Consider the following 26,315-nt stretch of genomic DNA (forward strand, 5'->3'; position numbering starts at 1 on the left):
ACATCTTTAGTTTTATAACCCTATTTTACAAAATCCAAGCCACTGCCTCAGGGTGCTTTTCAATAAAATATTGACTTTAATGAAGTGTACATTTGCCTTTTTGAAAAATACATGTTGTTAAAGTCTTGAGGTTCATTTCTGCTGTATTGCTGTATATTTTTATATTTTGTAGATGTCCCCTGTAATTCTTGGAATTTCCTCTGTGTCTGAGAGTATTTTCTCATTACATATATTAGTGTTTTCCTTTCTTCTCTATGGAGTTAGCTATTTGTTTCATTTTTTTAATTTTATAATGCCGTATTTGATGTTTCCATTTTTATTAATTCTTTTCTTCAATTTGAATTTATTTTGTTCTTTTGCTAAGTCCCTGAGTTGAGTACTTCATTCATTTCTTTGTGTTCTACCTGTTTAATATGAGAGCACACAAGGCTAGGTGTTTGTCTTTTTTTTTTAAATCATGAATCTCAGAGGTTCTGCTATGCACCGTGTTCACAATGATTCTTTCCTAAATATTCTGTAATTTCAGTTTAGATTTTATTTTTTACCCAAGTTGCTTCAGATAGAGGTGTTTGTCTATATAATTTTCCAGTGGTAGGTTCTTTTGCTTTCTAGCATTTGATCAAAGAACTTTTTCATTGTTTGGATTTTATTGTGAGATTTATTTGTCACATACAATCAATTTTTGTGAATATTCACGGGTCTTGAAAAATAGATTTATTTCTTGTGAAGGCTAGAAGTCAAAGAACACCAGGAACATATATAAGTACCTTATTAATGATGTCATTTAGGTATTTTATATATCATAAAAAAATTGGTCTATCATGGGTTGAAAATAGTAAAGAAAGAAATGTATAAATAATTCCACAAAGACCAGTAGTTATATAGATATAAAATATTGTATCAATCAAGTTGGATTTACCTGTAGAAGTATATTTTTTCATATTATTTTCCACACATTTTTTCCTCATTCATAAATGTGTCTGTCCTCCAAAGGGAATTCAATGACCACTATTTTAAAATGGGCTTTTAATAGTTGAGTGTACTCAGCTCAATTAAGTCTCAAAGATGTATGTGTTATGCAGATGTGGGTGTGGGCAAGGTGATGGGATAAGCTGTTTAACATGCACTTTTTCAGTAATAAAATTCAAACCAATGCTAGGGATGGGGCATGGGGGAGGTAGAAGAGGGTAAAGGGGGGTAAATGGTGATGGAAGGAGACTCAGCTTGGGGTGGTGAACACGATACAATGTACAGATGATGTATTATAGAATTGTATACCTGAAAGCTCTATACTTTTATTAACCAGTGTCACCCCAATAAATTCAACAAAATTTTTTTTTATAAAAGAACGCAGCTTCTCACACTGAAAACAAAAATGCTCACCTCTTACTTGTCAAGTGGTTAGTATTCACCACCCCTTCTTCCAAACCACCCCCATTAAATGTACCAGCAAAACAACCTGTGTCCCTGCTTCGTAGAGAGAAGAGTGGGCTTTGTTTGTGTCAGCTGAAGTATGCCACTCAACCACCTGCACAACTACAATGTATGTTATAAATATTCTTTCTGTTCATACTGCTCAAGCAGAAATAGCTCAGGAGTAAATAATTTTTTTTTCCAGTAGGAGTTTCTTTTTCTTAAATCTTTATTGTTGAAAATATTACATTATGTCCCCCTTTTTCCCCATTGACCTCTCCCCCATCCCCCCAGGCCTTCACTATCCTATTGTCTGTGTCTATGGGTTATGCATATATGCATAAATAATTTTTATCATGCTACTTGAGAGAGAGAGAGCAGCTTTCAGCAAGGTATCCTGGGAAACAGGAGCATCGTCTCCCAGGAATGTCCACACGGGAGGAGGGGGGGTGCAGATGGAACTGAGCCACTTCAGGACTGTTCTGAGACCCTGGGATGTCTCAGCACCCATGGTGACCCCGCTGCTCAGCTTCCTCATACCCCCATTCCTTTTCCTTCCATTCAATAGATATGTGTGTGTGAACTAGCATTCTTTCTCTTTGATAACCGGCCTTGGAAAGAAAAGGCATTGTTTTGAACTAGGCCTAGTTTTTGAACCAGGTTGTTATTACTCTTCATTTATTATTAATTTATTGGTGATATTTATTATAATCACAGTGTATTTGACGTAACAAAGTTACTGAATGTTTCTCAAATTTTGACTTAAATATTAGAGATACCCATTGGGAAATAATTATAGTTCTTTTTATTTACTTGCACACATTTTCTCATTCAATCCTCACCATCACCCGATGAGGTAGAGATTATTATTCCAAATTTTATGGATTGAAAAACTGAAAGGTAGAGAGAGAAGGTAAACTTTCTTTGATCACACAGCTAGTGGGAGGAAGGCCAGAGTCAAGCCCAAGGCAGTAGCCATTAACCCAAGTAGATTCTTTCATAATAAAATGGATGAACACAGCGTGGTCACCGTTATTATGGTGACATGTTCCCTTTCCTTGGGTGTGTGACTGAAGGGATGAGCTTCTGGTTCAGGATTTAAAAACCATCATCATTCCTTAGACTTTCCATGGCACCTGCTCATTACAGCGGTGCTTTTTGGTGGGACTGTGAATCACGTTTTATTATTGTCTAATGCTACAAACACAAGCAATTATTTACTGCTTTGCTTACTCAGTCCGCTTTTCATTACGGTCTGGGGCCTGTGGCTGAGAACCCAGAAGCACGCACACCAGTTTTGTGTGGTTTTAGGTGGCAAAGGAGAGGAAATTCACATTAGCCAGTTGGAATTTTTCTTCTTTAAAAAATATATTTTTATTGATTTCAGAGAAGGGAGAGAGGGAGAGAGAAACATCAATGATGAGAGAGAATCATTGATTGGCTGCCTCCTGCACGCCTGCCACTGGGGATCGAGCCCACAACCCGAGCATGTGCCCTGACTGGGAATCAAACTGTGACCTACTAGTTCACAGGTCGATGCTCAACCACTGAGCAGCACCTGCTGGACTGAATTTGTGTCTTGAACACTGCCGGAAGCTGGGAGGGAGTCACTGGCTCAAGAAAGGCCTCAGGTGTCAACATAAGACAATTGAAAAACAGGTGGTGGCTCTGAGTGCCATGTTGGCCCCAGGCCACAGGATGCTTCGCTTTCCGTGGTGCCCAGTGAGGCCTTCTGTGCCACAGTGGGCGCCTCTGCAGTGGGGGGGAAGGATGGAGCCCAGCAGCCTCCGGTCTCTTGGTGTCTCTTATGCAGAGAAGCAGGCCCCATAAGGACTTGGTACCTAATGTAATGGTAATAATGAAAATAAAGGCCACTGGCCTTCGTGGCAGCTGAAGTTGCTGCATGAAATCTGGGTGGCTTGGCCTACTGCTCTTAATTTACCGTGGCCTCCTGTGATTCTAGGGGGACAGAGAAGCAGAGTTGGGGCTGCCTTTTTCTCCTCTGTGTGACCGGAAGTCGACCATGGTTGCTCAATCGCAAGTAGGTACGTGTTTGCCAGGCTTTGGAGAGAAGGAAAGACCTGAGAGGGGTGTCCGGACTTGAGGGCAGAGGCTCCCAGTGCCTCCCTGGCTGGAGCCAGGCTCCATTCTGCTGGACTCTGCTCCTGGCTGCAGCTTGGTGGGCTGATGGAGCTGCTCTCCCCACCATTCTCCCCAAAATGGGCTGTTTCATGGGAAGAGTAGACAGTGACATCACCGTCTCCATCATTCCCTGCCAAAAGAAAAGGGGCCTCAACTTTCCAAGGTGATGAAGGAGTCAGTGGCAGGAGGCCCATTTTTCCTGCAGCCGTGGAAGTCTCATGCCACTTCCCTCAGGGATGTCTGCAGGACGCCCCACTCCTGCAGGACCCTGCTTCCGGGAATGGCTTTCTAATCCTCTCCCTCCCTCCCTCCCTCTCACCCTCGATTCCTTCCTTCCTTCCTTCCTTCCTTCCTTCCTTCCTTCCTTCCTTCCTTCCTTCCTTCCTTCCTTCCTTCCTTCCTTTTCTTTCCTTCCTTCCTCTCTCCCTCCTTCCCTTCCTTCCTCCCTTCCTCCTCCTTCCCTCCCTTCCTTCCTTTCTTCTTCTTTCCTTCCTTTTTCCTTCCTCCCTTCCTTCCTCCCTTTCTTAAAACTTTTGAGCACCTTTTCTATGTGGTAAGGATAACTTTTGCTTGCACTGCTACTAACCAAAATGTATGTGCATTATAAAAATCCTTGGCTATGAGAGCCCCAGTGTCACTAAATTAAATGTCACAGTGCCCTCCAGCTGAAAAGAATCTGGAATCATTCAAAAAATAAATTCAATAAGGATTTGATTTTTTTCTACTTGTGTTTTGAGTACTCATTTTTTTTCATAATAATGCATATTATTGAGTCCCTTTTAGGTTTAGAACACTGCTAGACATTATAATAGATGTTAAAAAAACAAAGACAAATTATACATGGTACCTGCTCTCAAAGACATGGAACCAATATTTGGTGGTGGGCAAGATGTTATGAAAACAAAATCCATTAGAGTGTCACAGTGTTAAGGTAGTTTTGTACTTCATGTAATCAGGGGCAAAACAGTGTGCGAGCCGTTAGGCCCAGAAAGACTTGTGTGACATTTGAGTGGGGTCCTAAGAGATAAGTAGGCAGATGGAGCTATGCAATACAGGTGTGCTAGGAGGAGCTGGGAGGGCATTTCAGACAAGGGATGAGCATATACTAAGCAGGGAAATTTAAAACAGTCTAGGAAGACCAGGGAATTACAAACAGTTCCATATGGCTGGAGTAGTGGGTAGAGAATAGAATGAAGCAAGAGACATGTTGAGAGAGAAAATCAGGCCCAAATTATGGATTGTAGAAAGATTGCTATCTTTCTACAATCCATAATTTGGGCCTGATTTTCTTTGTACTTCCCTGTGGGAAGGCTTAAGCACATATACATTGATGGGCTAAATCTGGGGCCCTGCTTTGGGCTCCTCCTTGGTTCCTTTCCTTGTATTCTAGGGGTCCTTGGTTCCTTTCCTTGTATTCTAGGGGTCATGTTTATGCTCATTTAATGTCTCCTATAAACTGAAGGCAGGCAGGGTATGTCATTTGTTGCATTGGGAATGTTGAATTCATATTTTTAAGCACTTGGGAATGTTGAATTCATATTTTTAAGCACTTGATTGGAACAATCTACTAAAAAAAGTCAGGAAAATTCTGTGGGAGAAACAGCTGACTCACGATATTCAAATCAAGGAATATATTAAGTGACTGAGACCCCGATCTGATCTGGGGCTCCTGTGTAGGCGAGTTTAAGAGCTAGCACTCCTCAGTTTCGGGGGAAGTACCGAAAGGCCCCAGCGAGAATGCAGTTTCCCTGGAGCATCGCTGTCTCTCCGCAGGTTTTATCGATTTCATCGTGGAGCCCACCTTCACGGTGCTCACGGACATGACTGAAAAGATCGTGAATCCGCTAATTGAGGAGACCTCCCAGACAGGCGGGACAGGACAGCGGCGTTCAAGGTCAGTGGAGAAGCTTGAAGGCTGGGGTCAGGTTGGCCTGTCCCTGAGGGTAGAACTCTTCCTTTGGAAGGGATGGGGGTGTGTTTCAGAATGATGCTTGCCCTCCCTCCTTCCTATAAGAGAGTTGTCTGCCTTTTCCTTTTCTCAGAGGAGTTGAAGTTATACGATTTGCACTCTCCGGGCTGGCCTGGAAGGGAGTGACCATGGTCTAAACTTATTAGCTGTGCATTCAAAGGCAAGGTGCCTCAGTTTCCTCATCTGAAAAAACGTGGATTCTAATACTCAGAGGTTACAGGGAGGATTAACCGAGTGGTTCAATCTCTGTAAAGCCCTGATAACAAGGTCCAGCACAGAGGAAGTGCCAGCTACAATTGAGCTAACACTTAGCCTTTATTAGTAGTATTCCTACCCCTCCTCCTGTCCATGCAAAACCTTGGGCTTTGTTATGCAGGAGAAAGGAAAGAAATGGAATGAAAAGACAAAAGAGCAGAAAAGAGCAAGAGGAGGAGCCAACAGTGAGATGGGAAGGCAAGAAGAATGTTAGGACAGTGGGACCCTAGGGACACTCAAGGCGGATGGACCCAGCCAAGGCTGCAAACAAGGAGGAGTGAAGGCCCCTACACGAGTCCCACAGCCCCACAGCTCTGCAGACACTGGGCTCAAATGTACTCTGCTTACGTAGCCAGCCTTGGGAGTCATCCAGTGGGTTGGCATTCATGCCAGTCACTGCTTAGGTGCCTGGGAGTGTGTGATACTTTTCTTTAAAGTTACCCAGAAGGATGGCACTTTCTAAGTTTGCGAAGTATCTCATGTTTAAAGTGTAAAGTAATATTGATATAAAAAAAGGCCTCTTGCATGACTGCTCTCCTCCTTCCCCCAGGAACATGAGGAAATCACCCTGCCCTGGCCTCGGGGATCCAGCGATCAGAGGCTCCCAGCTGCAGGGGGAGGCATGGCTGGGGAGAAATAGGACTAAGTGGCTGAGTGACTTGGAATAGTGGTCAGTGAGGAAGCAGGTGGATAAACTGTGGAACCAAGTTGAAGTTCAAGTGCAAACTACTTGGTTGCAGAAAATCGAGGACAGAAAGATCACATAGGGGATTCTAGTCATGTTGATAAAGAGGATACCGATCAAGAACAACAGCAAAACATAGGGACTGTCGCTACTCAGGAGGCTGAAATATTGATTTTCTTTTTCTGCTGAAAATACGGAATTTCCCATCTGTCACAAGTGGAAAATGAGAATTACAAACCTCAGGACCCAGGAATTTCACAGCAATAACTTGATGATTGCTAACCACTCCTCGTTTGAGCCTGTTCACGGCCATACATTTCCCAAACACCGAACCCTCCTCTTCTGATCCATCTTGCCTAATTCATTTCTTGTGTGTGATTTCCCCCCATCCAGTTTGAACAGCCTCAGTTCGGCAGATGCAAAGCGATCGGGTTCCAAGAGCGCAGGCTCAGAAGGAAGCGCCCCAGTCAACAATTCCGTCATCCCTGTCGAGTACAAGAGTTTTAAAGCCACTTGGACTGAGGTCGTACACATCAATCGGGAGCGGTGGAGGGCCAAGGTGCCCAAAGGTAACCTTCTATTGGGGAATCTTCCAGGAGGTCGGTCCAAACCACCCAGCACCCACTCATACACAAGGCTTGCCACCCTCATTTATAGGTGTCGCAAAGGAAGTGGAATCTCAGGATAGAGATTCAAGTGGCTGAATGTTAGCATTTACCCTTTTTTAAATTTTATTTTTCAATTACAGTTGACATTAAATATTATTTTACATTAGGTTCAGGTGGACAGCATAGTGGTTAGACATTTATATAACTTACAAAGTGATCCCTCAATAGGTCTAGTATCTGCCTGGCACCATACATGGTTACAATATTATTGACTCTGTTCCTTATGCTAACTTTACATCCCCATAATACCAATTTGTGAAAAAGTATCCACCCTCTTTTGATCCTCATTTCATTTAAAACTCTATGCATGATAGGATGACGCAGACCTCCAGGCCTCTCTATAGCATGACCTTGACTGTCATGCCAGGTTCTGTGCCAAAGGTGCAGAGATGAGCAATAGACATCCTTATCATCGAAGCTCCTGGTGGGGTGGGGGGGAAGGAGAGGACATCACTATAGCGTTTCTTTCAAAGGAAGAAAGGGAGTTTAATGAAGGCCTTGTGCTCATCACCCATACCCACCAGCCCTGAGCGACCCTCACTATAGGCAAGGAGGGTTTCACCCCCAAACACAACATGCCATACTTTCACCCACCCAGTGTCTACACAGCAAGGGAGAAGAGTGGAGGGGCTGCACTGAGCATGTGCTGGCCGTCTCGGTTCCTTGTACATCGGGGCGCTGCTTCCAGGGAGGGAGAGAAAAGACCTCACTTGGAGTTGGAGTTATTCCAAGGACAACTACTGTGACTTACTCACAAAACCCTACCCAGGTGGCTGCTCATTTCAGGCGGGGCAATAGGTTTATATTTACGGTACTTTTAAGGCACCATTGGGCCCTTATCAATTCAGGACAAATGTTGCACCCTGAGCTCTGGAAGGAGCCCATGCCTCTTCCATATTTTACAAATAGCCTCTCACAGTCCATTCAGAGGCCCTCGACATTTAAATCCTCCCCGTTGGCAGGCGTTGGAAGCAGTGACGGTCACCACTGCGTCGTCTCCAAGGAAGCACGCACTTATAATCAATTACACTCATTACACTTCAAAACCCGGTTCCTGACAACACGCAGTGGGAAGAGGTGCTTCAGAGTCATTTGTTTGCAATCATCTGGCTTACTAAAATTACCTCCCGAAATGAATCACCTGGGGGAGCATTGGGCCGCTTCTTTACCAGGGGAAACCGGCCCTGTGAAAAGGACAGGTACATGAACAGCTAATAATTTTTAAATCTATTAGGTATGCGGATAGAGATATGCTTAAGCTATTTTGGAAGCATGAAAGGGCTTGTCCCTAATCCTGCTCGGGGTATTTGGAAGGCATCGGTAGCCAGGACTTGCAGGACGCCTGGGCTGGAGCCCGGAAGAAGGCATTGTATTTAGAAATAGGGAACAGAATTTAAGTTCTAGTAATAAATCAAGTCCTAATATAATGATTATAATACAGTAACTATGTCTTCTTCAGCTGAAATAAGAACAGTTGCCTAACTTGACAAGCCTATTTTATTAAAAGAAATTAATTTGATTTAATATTATAAACACATGCAGTTAATTTCTAGTGTTTATGGAGAAACTCCTGTCCTAAGTACGATTTAATGTTTGCCAGTACTGTTAGTCCAGGTCTTAGTATTTGACTTGAAACCGTTAGGATGAAAACATATCGAATCAAAGTCACTTTGATGTGAGCTCAGATAACAGCAACAAAATATTTTTACTGATGTCAGTAACTGCTGCACAATGCTTAGTAAATAAGTAAAAAGAAGAAGAAGAACAAAGAGGGAACAGAGATAAAAGGGACAGGCCGAGCCCGGGTTATGTATATTTTGTGGGAGGATCATTTGGCCATCAAAGCAATTCCAGTTAGTGGGATTAGGGCAATTTGAATCCCCACTCGCCTTGTACTCTTTGGCAAATGCAGGTAGATTCTTTAAGAAAATTCCATTTGGGGCAGGGGTGGGGAACATCTGGCCCGTGGGCCATGTAAAGCCCTCAACATCATTTGGTCTGGCCCTGCCAAGGCATTAGGGGTGAGTTAATTAAATGTTTGACCAAATAGAGCAGGCTAATTTTTAAGTTGATAATTTTTTTATGGCCCGTGAATGATGTTATAAATATCCAAATGGCCCTTGGCAGAAAAAAAGGTTCCCCACCCCTGATTTGGGGGCTGATAATACACACCACAGAGCTATTGCGAAGAACAGAAAAGATACATGGTGTATACACACTTTAACAACTGATAGCTCAATTTTGAAAATGAAATATATTTTAATGAACACTGCCTTAAATGTATACACAAGTGTGTGTATACATTTTTGGGGACACCCTGAATGTAAGGCACGGGGGACAGAGCCTGAACGTGGCTTGCGCCTGTAAATCTAGCCGTTACTTTTCAAAATTGGAAAGGAAAGTTGAACGCCAAGTTAAGAAGACTGTGGTAAAGTGGCCACCTATAACTAATATTTTATAACTAGAGGCCTGGTGCACGAAATTCGTGCATGGGTAGGGTCCCTGGGCCTGGCCAGCGATCACAGCCAATTGGGGCCTTCCTTCCTCCAACTGCCAGCTGCTGGCTGGGGCCTTCCTTCGTTCCGCCCCGCCCCCTGGTGGTCAGTGTACGTCATAGTGAGCAGTCGAACTTCCCGTCAGTGGAACTCCCTAGGGGACAATTTGATATTAGCCTTTTATTATATAGGATATTTTCAGCCTCCCAGTAATGCTGTTGACTGGTTGACAGGTATTAAGAAACACCAGTTTGTTTCCGTTAGTGGTCAGTTTGAATTAGAGGGTCCCAGGCTGTTTTGCTCATTGTTCTTTTTTAGAAAACCCTGACTTCATGAAAGCTCCCTGCATGGGGCACTTGAACATGTGTTGTTATCAAACTGATCAGAAATGGGACTGGCTCTAAAGTCTTGATTCTATTAGCCAATCTGATTTACAAAGCTAGCTAGGCCAGAACCCATAGTTGTTAGGAAAGATTAAATCAATACCTTTTATAGCTCTTAGAGCTGAAAAATCATTATTTCCAAACAAAGATGTATAGGTATAATCATTTCCAGGTCTGATCAATGTTGATAAATTTCCACTCATTATTTAATACTTTTTAAACCTTTTTTTAAACCTGTGTAAGAATAATGCATGTTTAGGTTAAAATGCGGAAATATAAATTTATATATATAAAGTCACTTACAATCTCTCTAGCCAGATATAACTGTTGTTGAAATTCTGATGTGATTCTTTTTTATTTGATTTATTATGCATTTACTAGTATATAAGAAAAGAATTCCCTGTAAGTTGGGATCATAGTATAATATTATCTTGTACTTTACTTTTCTTTTTCTATCTTAAGCATTTTATCCTGATGCTGATTAGGTTTAGAAAGTATGATTTGAATGGCTATGTTGTATGTAATGCCATAGTTGAATCATTCCTCTACAGAGCATTTTGTTTTCAGTTCTACATCATTGTCTATAACATTGTTATGAACATACATGTTTAAAAACCTTTGAGGCTGACTCTGATTATTTGTCTGGGATAAGTTTCTACATGTGGAACTTTTTTGAAAAAAATAAATGAAAAAAAGGCTTAAAGCTCTTGATATCTACTGGCAACATTTTCTCAGAAAGTTTCCTTTTTTTTTTTTTAACTTATGTTCCCTCCCAGTAGAAGTATAGTGAGAATGTCTATTTCCCACTCTATTATTATTTCACAATAACTCGTCATATATTAAGGATAATAATTCTTCAGTTGGCAAAATATGTTGCAATTTCTGCCCTACTTGTTTATCATTTGCTTTTTAACTTTGGCAGAATGGTCTTTTAACTTATGGTCTTTTAAAGTACATCCCATTTTTATTTCACTAGAGATTACCATTACATTTTTTATTGAATTATGTTTCTATCAATGTAAATATCAAATAGTATGTAGTGATACTACTTTGAAAATGCCGAGAAATTTATTGAATTTTTACTTATTTTCTCTATACTCACCAATTTTTATTGAAATAAAATGAGATTTTCAATCTAGGTGATTATAAGTAAATTGTTCATTTATAATGAACTTATCATTTAATATTATTTTTATATTTGCATCTAGTTTTATTTCTAGCTTGATAACAATTACTTTTAAACACTAAGATTTGCTAGTTTTATTGAACAGGTTAATGTATTTCCTTATTCTTAAATTGTTTTTTTTAATATATTTTATTGATTTTTTACAGAGAGGAATGGAGAGAGATAGAGAGTTAGAAACATCGATGAGAGAGAAACATCGATCAGCTGCCTCCTGCACATCTCCTACTGGGGATATGCCTGCAACCAAGGTACATGCCCTTGACCGGAATCGAACCTGGGACCTTTCGGTCCGCAGACCGATGCTCTATCCACTGAGCCAAACCGGTTTCGGCTATTCTTAAGTTTTTAACATTGAATTTTTCTGTCAGCTGGAACACTTCTTTGGCCAATACTTTTAGAAAGGACCCGTGGGCACGCCTGAGTCCTTTGATGTCTAGAAGAACTTTTCTGTTGTTATGGTGAACAACTGAGAGTTGACTGTTCAAAATTCATATGCTATTTTGGTTATTTTTTTCAGTTAGTAGTTTTTCTCTCTCTGTTTGTAAGTAGGTTAAGTAGGCTTTTCAGAAAATTATATCAAGGGATAACTAGCCCAATACTGTTTTAACCAACTGGCCTATAATATCATTATTCAGAAAGGCAAATTAAATGAAGAAATAATGTATTTCTCCAAAACTGCATGGACATTCGGTGTGAGATAGAAGCAGCTCTCAGGAGGACTGTAATTTATGGATCACAAAGCCTCTGCTCTACTTGAACCCTTTAGCTGCTGGCTTTTGGCCATTTCATAAGGAGTCACATCACAGATATTCTGAGATGGTTTTGAACGGCATGCTTGCTTTCTGCTAGTGTAGAAGCCTGGGAGTGCCAAGGATGTCAAGTCTAAGACCTGGGAAAGTTAATTCTGTGCACACATGCCATCATTGCAATCTGTTAGCACATACAGACTGATTGTGCTCTCACCTACTTTTTCTCATTGTAGAAAATTTTTATGTGTATTAATAATTTCACCCTGAAAATATAAGGGAAGCTGATTACCGTGGAACAGGCCTATCTCCTCTTGATTTAATCTCTTTTTTCTTCTTGATGTGTTTATTTTGAATAGTACCACTTTAAGGGCTGAGGTTGAGCATACTAATATCAGGTATTTCAGACATATGAGGAAGAAGTGGGAGCAGAGAAGGTGAAGGGCAGTGCAGAGCCACCCACTTGGAGCATGATCGCTCCAGGGAAAGGAATCATATAGTGGGGCTGGCTCAAATTGGAGTTGATTATGATGTCATAAGAGTTGCCATTTGTTAATTTAAATATTAATTGCCTGCTGTCAGCTGTAGTTGAGCAAAAACAGATTTGTTTCTGAAATGCACCCCCTGCCCAGTTTTAGTTTTTGCTGGATTTCCCATAGAAAATTGGTCTGACTCAGTTGTCAAATGAATTTTTATTGCTCAGATAATCTTTTATGCTGTTTTGTAGTAAACCGGACATCAGCACCTTCAGTTTTTAATCAAAATTATTTTTAACTTGGGGATGTTTTAAATGTAGAAAGTTTGCCACACATTCAGTGGGACTTCTGTGAGGAGATTATAAATTATTTTATCTGAAGCCCGAGTTTGAATGAATCCTCTCCCCCCATGCCTCAGTTTCCCTCTCTGCATCATAAGAACAGTCATCTTTTTACTCACCTACGTTAGTGGTTAAGGAAACCACGTTTTGTCAAACGGCTAAGTCTTCCGGGGCAGGACGCTACGTTTGCCTACCTCCTGTACTGACGCCGGGCCGGATTGCTGATGATGGAATATGTAGAAGCCAGGCTCATTGGCAGAGAGGGTGAATCACACGCACTGTGGACATTCGTTTAGTCAACAAATGCTCCAGGAGCATCTGCTCTGTGCCAGGTGCTGGACCAAGCACTGGGAATTCAGGGATGGAAGTGTCGTCTGACCTTTGTCCTCCGGGCACTGCAGAAGGACGAGAGGAAGTCTGGATGAGCATTCTAGCAGGCCTCCTGCGCCCTGCAGTCTCTAGAGGATGCGGTCTCACCATCTTCTTCTCCAAGGCCACTCATTTACTCTTTGGTTGTGCCTTTCTGTGGAAGTCAGAAGGCATATTATACGATAGATGCACATAATTGTGTTATGTTGTAAAGAAACCTTACTTTACCTTGTCATTGTAAATTATAACTACATCCTGTCAGGAGAGGAGAATGTCATAAAATATTGAATGGCAATCATTTAAACTTGAAAGCAATGCTTGTTAACCCTGATTGTGTATTGGAATCATCCAGAGAGCATTTACAAACCCCACTCTTACTCTTCCTTTGTGTTTTCTGGGGTGAGGCCAGGGCATTGGTTTGGGTGGGGTGGATGGGTATCAATGAAGGGATGAATAAACATCTCATAATGTATCAAGGAGAACATCTGAGCCAAGCAAATGTAAGGGCAGATAATGTAAAAATAAAGCCGGAGGTTATAGACATCCACAAAGTTCAGTATCACAAAGTCCCAAGAACATGGGCACTGGCACCAAATTTTGGATTTGTGCCCTTTAGCAGCTAAAACAAAGGGAAATGTAATCACACACATAACCCACCACTCTGGTGCCCATTAGATTAAAAGTAAACCTGTTGTCCATGAAAGTCAGCTTTTGTCGGGACCAAGACTAACCCAGGGAAATGGAGAGGACCCCTGACGATAAGGTGTAGGACACGGTTAGCACATCTAGAGGGGAAAAAATCAGTAAGGTTCTTCATAATGGAGGCTGATGGCACAGTCAGAAAGGCCTTGTGTGTGAATGAAATGCTAAGTCTCCAGGCCTTTAGGGAGGAATGGTCTCTGCTAGGTGCCTTCCATGTATGTTATTTCCTACAACCCAGCTCCACTTGGCGGCCTCCAACTCCTCATTGTCCTTGGTCTCATGTCCTTGGTCATTTGACCATATCATCTGTCACTAACCCTTCTCTAAATGGGCTTTAGCCATACTGGCTAACTCAGTGCCCCTCGAACAGAGCAAACTCATTCCTACTCCATGGCCTTACTTTTTTATTTCCTCAGCCTGGAATGCCATTTTCCCTGATTATCGCATGGCCAGCAACTCATCATTCCATATTTCGTCAAATGCCAGCTTCTTCACCCTTTTGCTGGTCATGTTCTATCACATTACTTACTATGCTTGACATTTTTTGCAAAGCCCTTTTTGCCATCTGAAATTCTCTTAGTGGTTTGCTTACTTGGTAATGGTCCTCTCTACTCTGTAAGTCTGCTTGCTGCCATGTGACCAGTTCCTAAAATGGTGCTTGGCACTGTAGCTGCTCAGGAAATATTAGTTGAATGAGTAAACCTATGTTTTCATAGGCTATATTTTTGTTTAAGTACAGAGCCAGACCCTTTCTCAGTCAACCGAATTGGGAAGCAGGCTGACACCCTCTCAGTTAAAGGGGAGACACAGATAAGGACACCTGGCCAAACTAAGCACCACCTCTCATCTGTGGACAGTTTGCAGACATGTTTTTGAAGACTTAATTATCTTCTTCCTACTTTTAACTTTACAAACAGTGACCTGAAACTGTATTATTCTAGTGGTGGTGACTTTTTACTTTATAATCGCTTGCTTATGTTTAAACTTCAGGTCCTGAGCAAACCTACATGAAACTCCATTTTTTCCTGTGACCGTGGGAGATTTTGTGGCCTCTGAGCCTTAGTTCCACATTGTAAAGTAGCATTACAATGATGGTAGCTACCACCTGAGGTTGTTTTGAGAATGAAAGGAAATGATCCTTGGAAAGCATTTAGCGTCAAATCTGGCATACGGGATACACTGACAAGAAGTTATTGATGATAATACTACTATTAGTAATGCCAATTATAATATTGGTTTATTAATTATTATGATTACTTTCCCCCTGTCTCTTTTTCTAATCCACTGATTTCAGAAATGGCATAACCATGACCTGATTTTATCTATTTCCTGAATATCCATGCCAATCTGACTTGAATTAACTGAAAATAAACCCAAACCCAAAACACTCAGTAGCACCTTAGGTCATTTCAGTGTATTGTTACCAGTGCTCATGACAGGTTTTGTGCAAAGAGGCAGTTCTCCTAATGGCGTGACCTCTCTCTCTTTTCAACGCCTTGCCCACCTTGCCGTGGACACAGAGGAGAAGGCCAAGAAGGAAGCCGAGGAGAAGGCCCGCCTGGCCGCAGAGGAGAAGCAAAAGGAAATGGAAGCCAAAGGCCAGGCAGAAGGCGCAGCCGGCAAGGCGGACAAAAAGACACCCGGGGAAGCTCAGAACCAAGTCAATGGAACGCGCCCCAACAGGAGCGACAACGCTCGTGGGAAAAACGCCAAAGAGAAGTCGCCAGGAGGAAAGCAGCAGAACGGTGAGTGGCATCACCCTGGGGAAAGGCTCTTCCTGGGGTGAGTGATAGTGTCACTGACATTTAATGAATGCTTACCGTGTGCTGGACATTGTTGGTGAGATTTCACGTTCACAAAACCATTTAAAAATCCTAACAACGCTGCGTGGGGCCTACACTCATCCCCATTTTGCAGGCGAGGAAACCGAGGTTGAGAGAGGTGAGATCACTGGCTTTAGGTCAAGCACCCCCGAGGTAGTAAGTGCAGGTCTATGTGAGGCCAAATTCTGTAATCCACGGTCAGCAGGTTGGTGCTGTTGGGGGGAGGAAGAAATAGGAGAACTTGAATGGCTTAAACCAGGTCTATGGTAGACAAGATGGGCAAGATTGGGACTCAGCCGCGGTCCACGAACACCCTGTAGTCTGTTTACTGCAGGGCTAACACACCCCTCTGTAAAGGACCAGAAAGTAAATATTTGGGGCTTTGCAGGCCATGCGGGCTCCATCGCAGCTGCTCAGTGCTGTTGTTTCAGGGTGAAAGCAGCAAAGGTAACATGTAAGCAGGTGAGCGTGGCTGTGTTCCCATACAACGTTATTTATCAAAGCGGAAATTTGAATTTTATATAGTTTTCCCACGTCATGAAATATTCTTCTTTTTCCACCTTAACCATTTAAAACATGTAAAAACCATTCTCAGTCTGTGGGCCATATGAAACCAGGGCAGGTTTGGCCCGCGGGCCATGGTTGGCCAACCCCTGGTCTGGTCAGGGAGAGAAGCGAATGAGCACAAGTGGGCTGGACACCAGGAGGGTTGTGCGTTCTGGGGGAGAGGGACCAACAAATGCCAAGAGCGGGCAGAGGTGGCAGTAAATGCTCCGTGGTGGCCAGGGGAGCCTGGGAGAAGCAGAGCAGGAGCCTGAGTCTCCAGCGAGCCTGGGTGAATTTCACAACTGTGTTGATTTCCCAAAGTAAGCAGTTGTCTACCATTTCCCTTAAAATCTAAGTATGAAATGAGAGGTGGGAAAAGAAATCAATTTAGAGCGATAATCAGAAAGGCTAATGGTGGTTCGGGACTGAGTTGCAGCAGCCTAATTAAAATGATTTATATTCCGCCTGCTCATTGGGTAACAGCTCACAGCAGCCATTACTCCATACACAACCCGTGGGAAATTACCTAATGGGTTTCGTTGAGGAACATCATCAAACAAGTGAGAGTCACTTTCCCTGCGCCCTGCCTTGTGGCCACCCGAAGTATTTCCGGGTAAGAGCTGAAGGACCCTGGACGAGTGGGGTTCTGGGGGTTTGGGTCCCTAGCAGCAATTACAGGATCTGCTAAGCGTTGGTCTCCATTCAGGCACTCCCCCCTCAGCCTCCCCAGCCCTGACCGAGAAGGCAGGCTGCCATGGGCTGCTGGCTAGCATCTGGCAAATCAAACTGCTCCTGCTGGTTCTGGAAGGCATCCTGGTCTTGCTGCATCTGTGGGAAAAGCTCTGGTCCAGGGAGACCTGAAAGGCTCAGTATAGGGGTGTGAAGGCTCAGTGAGTAAAGAGAAGCCTTTTTTCTATAGGCACTTAGTGTGACTACAAGGCTGAAGATCCTTGAGTTCATCTCTGCCATCCTTAAAACAGGGATGAGCCAGTATATGAACTGTTTCATGGCACCTCCAAAGGAATTCATGTTTTGACCATAGGTGATGGTAGAAGGTGACGACCACATCCTTTACTTACACTCCTCCTGCTTGTGGCTGCCCTTCCCCTCCATCCCTCCAGCCAGTACAACCTATTTCAGAATTAAGAATGAGGAAATTTGGAGAGTTTATTGACTTCTAACATAGCTTAGGATTTGTCACATTTCAGTAAAAGTACTAGTACTTACTTTGTAAAAGACATCACAGTCAAAAATGGTCTTGAATTCTTCTTAAATAGCCATTTATCAGTCTGAAGGTCAAAGGCATTTAGAAATGGTACCATCAATAGAAGCTCGAAGTCTAAAACTTGAGCTTTCTACGAAGGTCCCAAAATATAGTAGTTGAGAGGCTGGCCTCTACAATCAGACTCATCTGTGTATATTGTGGTAAGTTACTTTATTTGTGGCATAACATGGAGATGATAGGGGTTTCACATCAATTCTTTACAGGTCGATTTAAGCAAAATCTCTTTGTAGAAAAATCAATTGACCATTTGTTCAAAAACTGTCAGGCAAATGGCTTAAACCAGGTCTATGGTAGACAAGATGGGCAGTTTCAGAGGGAGACCCACATGCAAGGTCAGGGGCAGAGGTGGGGCCGGGTGAATGGATGAAGCCCAGGACTGACCAATGTGGAGACAGTTGGCTGCAGTGAAGGAAAAACTCTAACTGGGAAAACCTCCTCAGTCATTGGGTGAGTGAGTTGTTCAGCAGATGGATCACTTAGTGAATTGAACACGGATGAATTTGTCTCCTGGCAATAACAGCACCTTCATAATGGGTTGTTATAAGAATTTAATGAAGTGGTGCACACTGCCCGGCACAAAGAAAACAAAAAAGGTCAATATTCCTTGGGCCCGGCTTACTCCTTCCTGGTTGCATTATTATTAGGGTCCTTTTGCTTCAGTAAGCACCAGGATGTTAGTGGTAATGCATTCTTGGTTTTACACAGGCTGAAAAGAAAGCTCCTATTAGAAACTGCTAAGTAAAGTATCCAACACTTGAGAATAGCGCTGGGGGGAGGGATGCCATGGTTTTTCAGTGTATCACTGGCATATTGTTGAACAGACTGTGGGGTGGGGTGGGGAGGTGGGGGTGGAGTGGGGGTGAGGTACCTTCTCTTAGGTGCCAGCAGCCTCTCTCTCTGAAGGCTGGATAGTAAACAGTGCTGGCTTTGTGCATCTCTGATGCAACTATTCAACTCTGCCAGTGCAGCAAGGAAGCAGCCCTGAAATATGTAAAAGAAGGTGTGGCCATGTTCCAATAAAACTTTACTTACAAAGGCAGATAGCAGGCTAGACATGCTCAGGGGCCATCATTTGCTGACCCCTCCTCTAGGTGACTTTGTTGACTTTGTCATTTACTATTTGATTCAAGCCCAGGCCTGTGAAGTTAGATTTTTGACTGGTAGAGGAGATGACCCCAAAGGTTATGGTATTATTGCCTTGTAGGACACAGTCAGTTTTGTCTCTAACCTAGCAATCTTATTTTAACACATTTTACAAATACCTATAAATATCCAGTTCCTGAAATACTTCTGGAACCATCCTTACTATCTCCCTCATTCCCTCATAAATTTAAATGTGTTTTGACGTTTTCATTCTACATTTGCGTGCTAGTGTTTTTTAACTTTTGCCAATTACATTTCGACAAGCTCCTTAATTAGAATGCTATTTATAGCTCTGTTCTAGAATAATAACAATTGTCATTGAATGATGTGTCAGATACCACATTCAGCACTTGAAATGCATTTGTCCATGCATTATGCCTATAAAATAGGTATTAATATTCCCGTTTCACAGATAAGGACACGGAAGCACATAAAGGTTAAAAAGCTATTCATTGACATCACTTACATTTAACCCAGGCTGTTCCTCACTCCACAGCCTAACTATAAAGTTGAACTGCCTTTCTCGAGGATAAACACCATTGCCTTAAGTACAACCCTGTTAAACAGGAACTTTCAATTAAAAAAATACATATATATATATATATATATATATATATATATATATATATAGAGAGAGAGAGAGAGAGAGAGAGAGAGAGAGAGAGAGAGAGAGAAAGAGAGGGGAAGGAAGAGGGACAGAGAGAAACATCATCAATCAATTGCCTCCTGCCTGCTCCACAACCCGGGCATATTCCCTGACCCAGAATCGACCAGTGACCTCTTGGTTTCTGGGTCGATGCCCACTGAGCAACACTGGCTGGGCAGAAACTTTAATCTTAATTTGCAGATCATAAACCAATATCCAGGACCTACTCTGTGGTCTAAAGGATGTTTACCTCCGACATGTACCCCCTCGTGACTATAATTATACTGTACCTTCTCTTTTTTTAACCTTGACAGGTTTAAAGTTATTTCTAACTTCCTCCTTAGGCGTCTACATATTCTATTTGTGTTATGTTTATTACTTGCAGGTGACTTGAAAGATGGTAAAAATAAGGCTGACAAGAAGGATCAATCCAGTGTCGGAAATGACTCAAAGAAAACAGATGGTAAGGGCAAAATTCTCATTACATTTTCCATAGATGTGCCATTTAATGCCAGCTTGTTAGAATTTTACCTAAAATTGAAATGGTGGTTGTTACTATATCCTTAGATCCTGAAAAAGCACTTTACCACATTTAAAGAGTACTGTTATCCATTTTTTAATAATCTGTAAATTATTGTTGTATTTCTTCTCCTCCACCATACTTTCTCCATCACAGATGCATTCTGTACCTTCTTTTCCCACTGCCATTTTTTCACTGTAAACTTTATAAAAAGTTGACTCTGGACTTGCTGATTATAATGGAATGGAATGTGAGTCTTCAATCATCAATTGTGCCATGTAAATGGGAAATGTTCCATGTTTTCAGTTTTTGCATTTTTTAAACCTTTAATTAGTTACTACTTTGGGTAAAAACAAACACAGAAATCTGTTCCGTGTGATCATGATGCCGGGAGGCCCACACACTGGAGAGCGACATAGCTGTAGAACTCAGGACGACAACCCCACCCCAGCTAGAAGCAGCCTCGCAATGCGGCTTCATGAGCACACCTTCCGCTTTCCAACATGCCACTCTTTCTAAAACGCGAGAGTTCACATTATATCACCCTCCAAACTTTGAGCTATCAGATTGAGAGACTTACTCTCACTTTTTACATAAACCTTCTGTTCCAGTGGTAGCATGAGCTCATGTTCATCCGTGTAAATAATATGAAACTAAAAATGAAAGTTTCCAGGTAGTGGATTTTGTTAGAGTCCCAGACTCTTTGAATCTGATCTCCTTGGAGACGTTGTAGGGGATGCTACGCTCCTCCTTGAATTCTTTGGTTGTAACGCCAGTGAAGAACCAGTGCTGGAAAGGCAGGTTGAGGAATAAGAAAATATTTGAACACAACTTCTCACACACACTCACATGCAGGAAAGAAATCCGAAAAATTTCCCCTACGATCACTCAAATAATTCAGTGCAGGTGTCTTATCACAGAATATCTAGAAAGTGTCCAGCTTGTATGGCTTAGGGGTTGAGTGTTGACCCATGAACCAGGAAGTCATGATTTGATTCCCAGTCAGGGCCCATGCCCAGGTTTCTGGCTCAATCCTCAATGGGGGAAGTGCAGGAGACAGCCAATGGGTGATTCTCTCTCATCATTGGTGTTTCTATCTCTCTCTCTCCCTTTCTCTCTCTGAAATCAATAAAAACATATTTATAAAAAAGAATATTTGGAAAGGATACATGCAGTTTTTCACCAAATTGTGCAAACAAAAACCACTTACCTAGTAAATACACTGTCGGTGAATGATTGTGACTAAGATGTGAATTATGTGAATATAATATAGAATTCAAATAACAGTTTCTTACCAGACTCAGGGGTAAAGTTTGTTCAAATACTAGAGGTTTTTTGCCAGATATCATTTGCCAAGTCAAGGTAACACAAACCAGAAAATGTGTTAGCTCTAAACGCATTGCCTGGAAACCCTGACCCAGCAACTTGGCCCATCCGAGTTCCTACAGCATAAGGCCCCAAATAAATCAAGGTTCAAATCTTTAAGGTGGAGCCTTGAATTTTGTTAATTTTTGTATTGCGCTACAAATATCTGTTATTATGTTGTCATGTGGGCATTGGGATTGAATTTTATTATCTTCATTAAGTTCTTTTATTTCACCTGTACCCCTTTTAGCCAAATTGCCCCTTTCCCCCCAAAAAACATGTATAATTATTTTAAATACTTGTGAGAGGGCATATTAGTGCTCAGTGTGATCAAACCCGCTCGGATTTGAAGTTTTAACATTGTATGCCTTTAGAAAGAAATTGAATGGAAAGTGAAGCAGAGTTGGTTGTTCCCAAACTCCAATGAGCTGAGGCAGGCAAAGAGGGAAGGAGCGTGTGCCGAAAGAGTAAATTACATCCTGGAATAATGAACACACTGCAGTTGTATATTATCTCTGTCAGGCTCCTGAGGTACTCTTTAGTGCCCTGCCCCACTAATTTTCTAACTGACTTCAAAGAATGAATTATACATCTGATAAGGGGTTAATTTCCAAAATATATAAAGAACTTCTACAACTCAACACGAAGAAAACAAACAATCCAATGAAAAAAATGGACCGAGGACTGAGTAGATACTTCTCCAAAGTGAACATACAGAAGGCCAATAGTGATGTGAAAAGATGCTCAATATCACTAATCATCAGAGAGAAGCAAATTAAAACAAGGATGAGATATCAACTCACACCTGTCAGAATGGCTACCGTCAATAATCAACAGACAGCAAGTGTTGGTGAGGATGTGGAGAAAAGGGAACCCTTGTGCACTGTTGGTGGAAATGCAGACTGGTGCAGCCACTATGGAAAACAGTACAGGGTTTCCTTAAAAAATTAAAAGTGGAATTGCCTTATGACCATGCAATTCAACTTCTGGAGATATATCTGAAGAAAACGGAAACACCGATTGAAAAGAATATATGCACCCTATGTTCATTGCAGCGTTATTTACAAGAGCCAAGATTTGGAAGCAGCCCAAATGCCCATCAGTAGATGAGTGGGGAAAAAAGCTGTGATACATCTACACAATGGAATATTAGTAGGCCATAAAAAGAATGGAATCTTATATTTTGTGGTAGGATGGATAGACCTGGAGAGTATTATGAAATAAGCCAGTCAGAGAAAGACAAGTACTATATGATTTCACTTACATGTGGAATCAAATGAACAAAGTAAACTATCAAACAAAATAGAAACAAACTCATAGATACAGAGAACAGATTGTCAGAGGGGAGGAGGGTTGGGGGCTAGTGCAAAAGGTTAAGGGATTAAGCAAAAAAAAAACAAACACTCCACCAACAACTCGTAGACACAGATGATTGTATGGTGATTGCCAGAGGGAAAGGAAGGTAGGGGGAAGTAGAAGAGGGCACAGGGGGGTAAGTGGTGATGGGAGGAGACTTGACTTTGGGTGGTGAGTGCACATTGCAGTGTGCAGTTGGTGTTATAGAGTTGTACACTTAAAGCCTGTATGGTTTTATTAACCAATGCTACCCCACTATATTCAATTAAAAAAAAAGAATGGATGTCTTTTTGAAAATACCTTGCTTACTCTTAGAAATAAATATCTGGGCTTCTGAGCCAAGATTCTCTCAGGGCCTAAACTTTTACAGTGTCATTGAGAGACTTGTGGGGTACCACATGGATGAATCATTTTTAGTGGGTTTTAGTCATATTTGAAACAGCCTAGCTTCTTGGACCTGTCATAATTTTTATAGTTGTCCTTAACTATGGACTTGCCCTTAACTTTACTTGACTACATTAATAGAGATATGTGATAGCCACTGCTTGTGACTCTTAAAAGATTGATTAAATTCGCTTTAAATTGATCTATAGATTTCATGTAATCCTAATTAAAATCCTAGCAGACTTTTTTTGGGTAGAAATTGACAAGCTAATTCTAAAATTTATATGAAAATGCAAAACACCTACAATAGACAAAGCAACTTGCAAAAAGAAGGGAAAGTTTGGCCTGATTTCAAGACTGATATAGCTATAGTAATCAAGACAGTATGGTACTAGCATTGAGATAGACAAATGGATCCATGGAGTCCAGAAATAGATCCACATGTATATGGACATCTTATTTTTGACAAAGGACATTCCATGGAGAAAGTCATCAATGAACCGTAATGAAACAGCTAGATATCCATTCACAAAATGACGAACTATCTCTACTTATCAGATACAAACATTAATTAATACTTAAACATTAATTAATGAAATAGATTATTAACTGAAATTGATCATAAAATGGACCATACACCTAAATTTAAAATGTGAAACTATAAAACTTCTAGTTAGGAACACCAGAGAAACTCTCTGTGGTCTCGGGTTAGGCAAAGATTTCCTATGCAGGACAACACAAGTACAAACCATAAAAGAACAAATTGATAAATTATACTTTGTCAAAATTACAGACTCTACAACTTCAAAAGCATCATTAGGAGAATGAAAAGACAGTCCACAGAGTGAGGGAGAATAATTTCAAAAGAATATTTGATTCCTTATATTCAGGATACAAGTCAATCTCAATATTCAATAAAAAGGAAACAGCTCAAGTAAAAACATGCAAGAGATTTAAACAAACAGCCAGCAAGCAAGCACATTAAAAGATCATTGAAACCATCAGGGAAATGCAAATTAAAAGCCAAATTAAAAAAACCATATGGAGAGAAAACAAAACAAAACAAAGCTTACATGTGGGGAGAAGGTTTTACACTTGTAGATTATATTCATGTAATAATCTCTCAGCTTTCTACTTCACTGTGTCTGTCAGGATACAACTTGATCAGCTCATTACCTCATTGAGGAAATGGCATTCCTTGCAGCCACTCTTTCTATTTCTTAAGTTGCTGATGTTCTCCTCTTTAAGGTCTCAGCACAGGAGAAATGGAAGAGGCAGTAGAGCCAACATTCTTGTTAGTTTGTGTAGAGCAACTAATTGTGATTTAAAAGTTTGTTGTGTACATGAGAGGGTTTTGCCTGTGATTTAATCCTTCACAAGACTGACATCTCATGACCTTGACTTGCTACAGGGCTCACAAGAGTCACCTAAAAAAATGAATGTGTTTTTCCTGTTTTCCTTCCAGCTGGTCCCTATCAAGTTAGTTTGAAATGTAATGAATAAATGGAATGAATGACTTGGGAATTCTTTTTAGATGTCTTTTATTCTATATAATGATGTAGCAAGTTATTAATTAAAAAAACAGTGGCAGGATATAGTCTGAACCTTTACACTTGGGTTGTAAAAAATAATGTCATTTTTAACTAAACTTGAGACATTTTTTGTCCTTTGCCTCAGGGGCAGGGAATCATGACTTGCTCTGTTGTGGAGTCAGTGGTGATAGATAGATGGGGCCTGTATAGACCGGGAGGCATGCCCTGCTCCGCAAATCCAGGGGGAAACAGTCAAGCAGCAGAGCGCAGGGAGAACTGAGACACATGTCTATCTGTACAACAGAGACTCGTCCTAACTTAGGTTCACATCTGGAGACTTGAGAAGCAACAGATGCACATTTACCATTATTCAGGAGGCACGCATTTGTTGAGGCCACCATCAATTTCTGTATCTACATAGACACTTGTATACCAGTATCCTCATCTTAGGGAATCACACCTACCTCATTCTTTCTTCCCAATATTTCCCTCCATTCTACTCAGGACAGTGGCATCAGGCTGTCCTTATACACCAGAATTAAAAATTGCCTTATTTCAAACCCATCAAAACCTTGGCTTGTAGTTGCTGTCTGCTTTTATCACTGTATTGTTCCAATCAATGCTATTTTTTCTCACAGGGCTTCTTGTTATCACTTGTAGCTGATGTTGGCTGTGTACTGGTCCATGCAGAACCATAGAAACAGTTGGACACATCCATTCCTCTGCAGCACACTTATATTTTGATCAATCCCATACAGACATGGGGTTGTTACAGGGCATTCTTTATTCATTTAACATTTCCCCAAAATTTTGAAATATTTATTTGTTTGTAAGCAATTGTCAATATGATTTTAGTCAGACCTATTGGGTTCATAAAATCTTAGAGGACAATGGTCTTCATGGCCATCTTTGTTCAAACTTGTTCTCCAATTTATGTTGCATAAGGTATACATAAGACAGTATAGACAAAGTTATGGAATCTGGAGAATTCTTGACAGGAATTTTGAAGTGAATTCTACTTTGTGATTTTTCATTTTGTTCTGCATGTAAGAACTGTCTTGTCTGGGAAACATGAAATTCCTTCACCTGGGAGCACTCAAAATATATGTGATAATATAGAAAGTTCTGATTAGAAAGTAGGGCTCTACATATTGGCAGACAGAGGAATTCCACATTGATAGTAAATGGAGAGTTGATTATGTTGCAGAAGACTTGTTGACTCAAAAAGGAACACTTATGACCAATGCCTGGCCGTGACTGCCCATTCACTGATGTACAATGTGGCCATGTACACTCCAATGCTCATGCCAACTGGCCAGGCAGTGGTTTCTTTCTCCTGAAGGAAAACCTACCTGAGAAGTCAAATCCTATCAGAAGGTTGCTTGTCAAGCTGAGAATATAAGGGGCATTAGTTGATGAATTTGCTACTTCAAGGTAGAATACCTTGATACATCTGTCTCCACCATTGGGATAGACCTGCCAAGAAGGATGGACGGGGACCATCTTGCATGCCCTATATCCTGAGTATAGGTTCCTTCATGGCATCTCTTTTTCTGGTCTCCTTTTTGACCACAATTTCAGCCATGAGATTTGTTGATATTTTGGAGTAGATTATCAGTCTTGTTCACTTTTTTAGTCATCTCTGATTGCACTTCTGGACTTTAATCTTGAGGAGACTTACTTGTTTTTAAGGCAGATGATCTCAAACTCTTTCTTTCTTCCCTCACCCCCACCATAACCTACCTGATTTTCATAAGCTTTACACCCGGCTTATGCCCAGACCATGAACTTGATGGGTAAAATAGGCCAAGGATGGTGAACACTGGGACCACCCTGTGCTTTTCTCTCACACCCAAGACAGAGCTACTATAAAAATGATCTTGAA

General features: G+C 41.4%; 1 protein-coding gene across 1 annotated transcript in view; it reads left to right on the top strand.

Moving 5' to 3' along the window:
* The window catches only part of PDE1C (phosphodiesterase 1C), a 277,067-nt gene that overhangs the window by 220,671 nt on the left and 30,081 nt on the right, over nt 1-26,315 (top strand). The window contains 5 exon segments of the mRNA XM_023753820.1: nt 3,377-3,458; nt 5,329-5,449; nt 6,858-7,033; nt 15,351-15,575; nt 19,659-19,736. Of these exon segments, the coding sequence (XP_023609588.1) occupies nt 3,377-3,458; nt 5,329-5,449; nt 6,858-7,033; nt 15,351-15,575; nt 19,659-19,736 (682 nt within the window).

Source organism: Myotis lucifugus, unplaced genomic scaffold (genome assembly GCF_000147115.1).
Source record: "Myotis lucifugus unplaced genomic scaffold, Myoluc2.0 scaffold_52, whole genome shotgun sequence".
In the NCBI taxonomy this organism is placed as follows: domain Eukaryota; kingdom Metazoa; phylum Chordata; class Mammalia; order Chiroptera; family Vespertilionidae; genus Myotis; species Myotis lucifugus.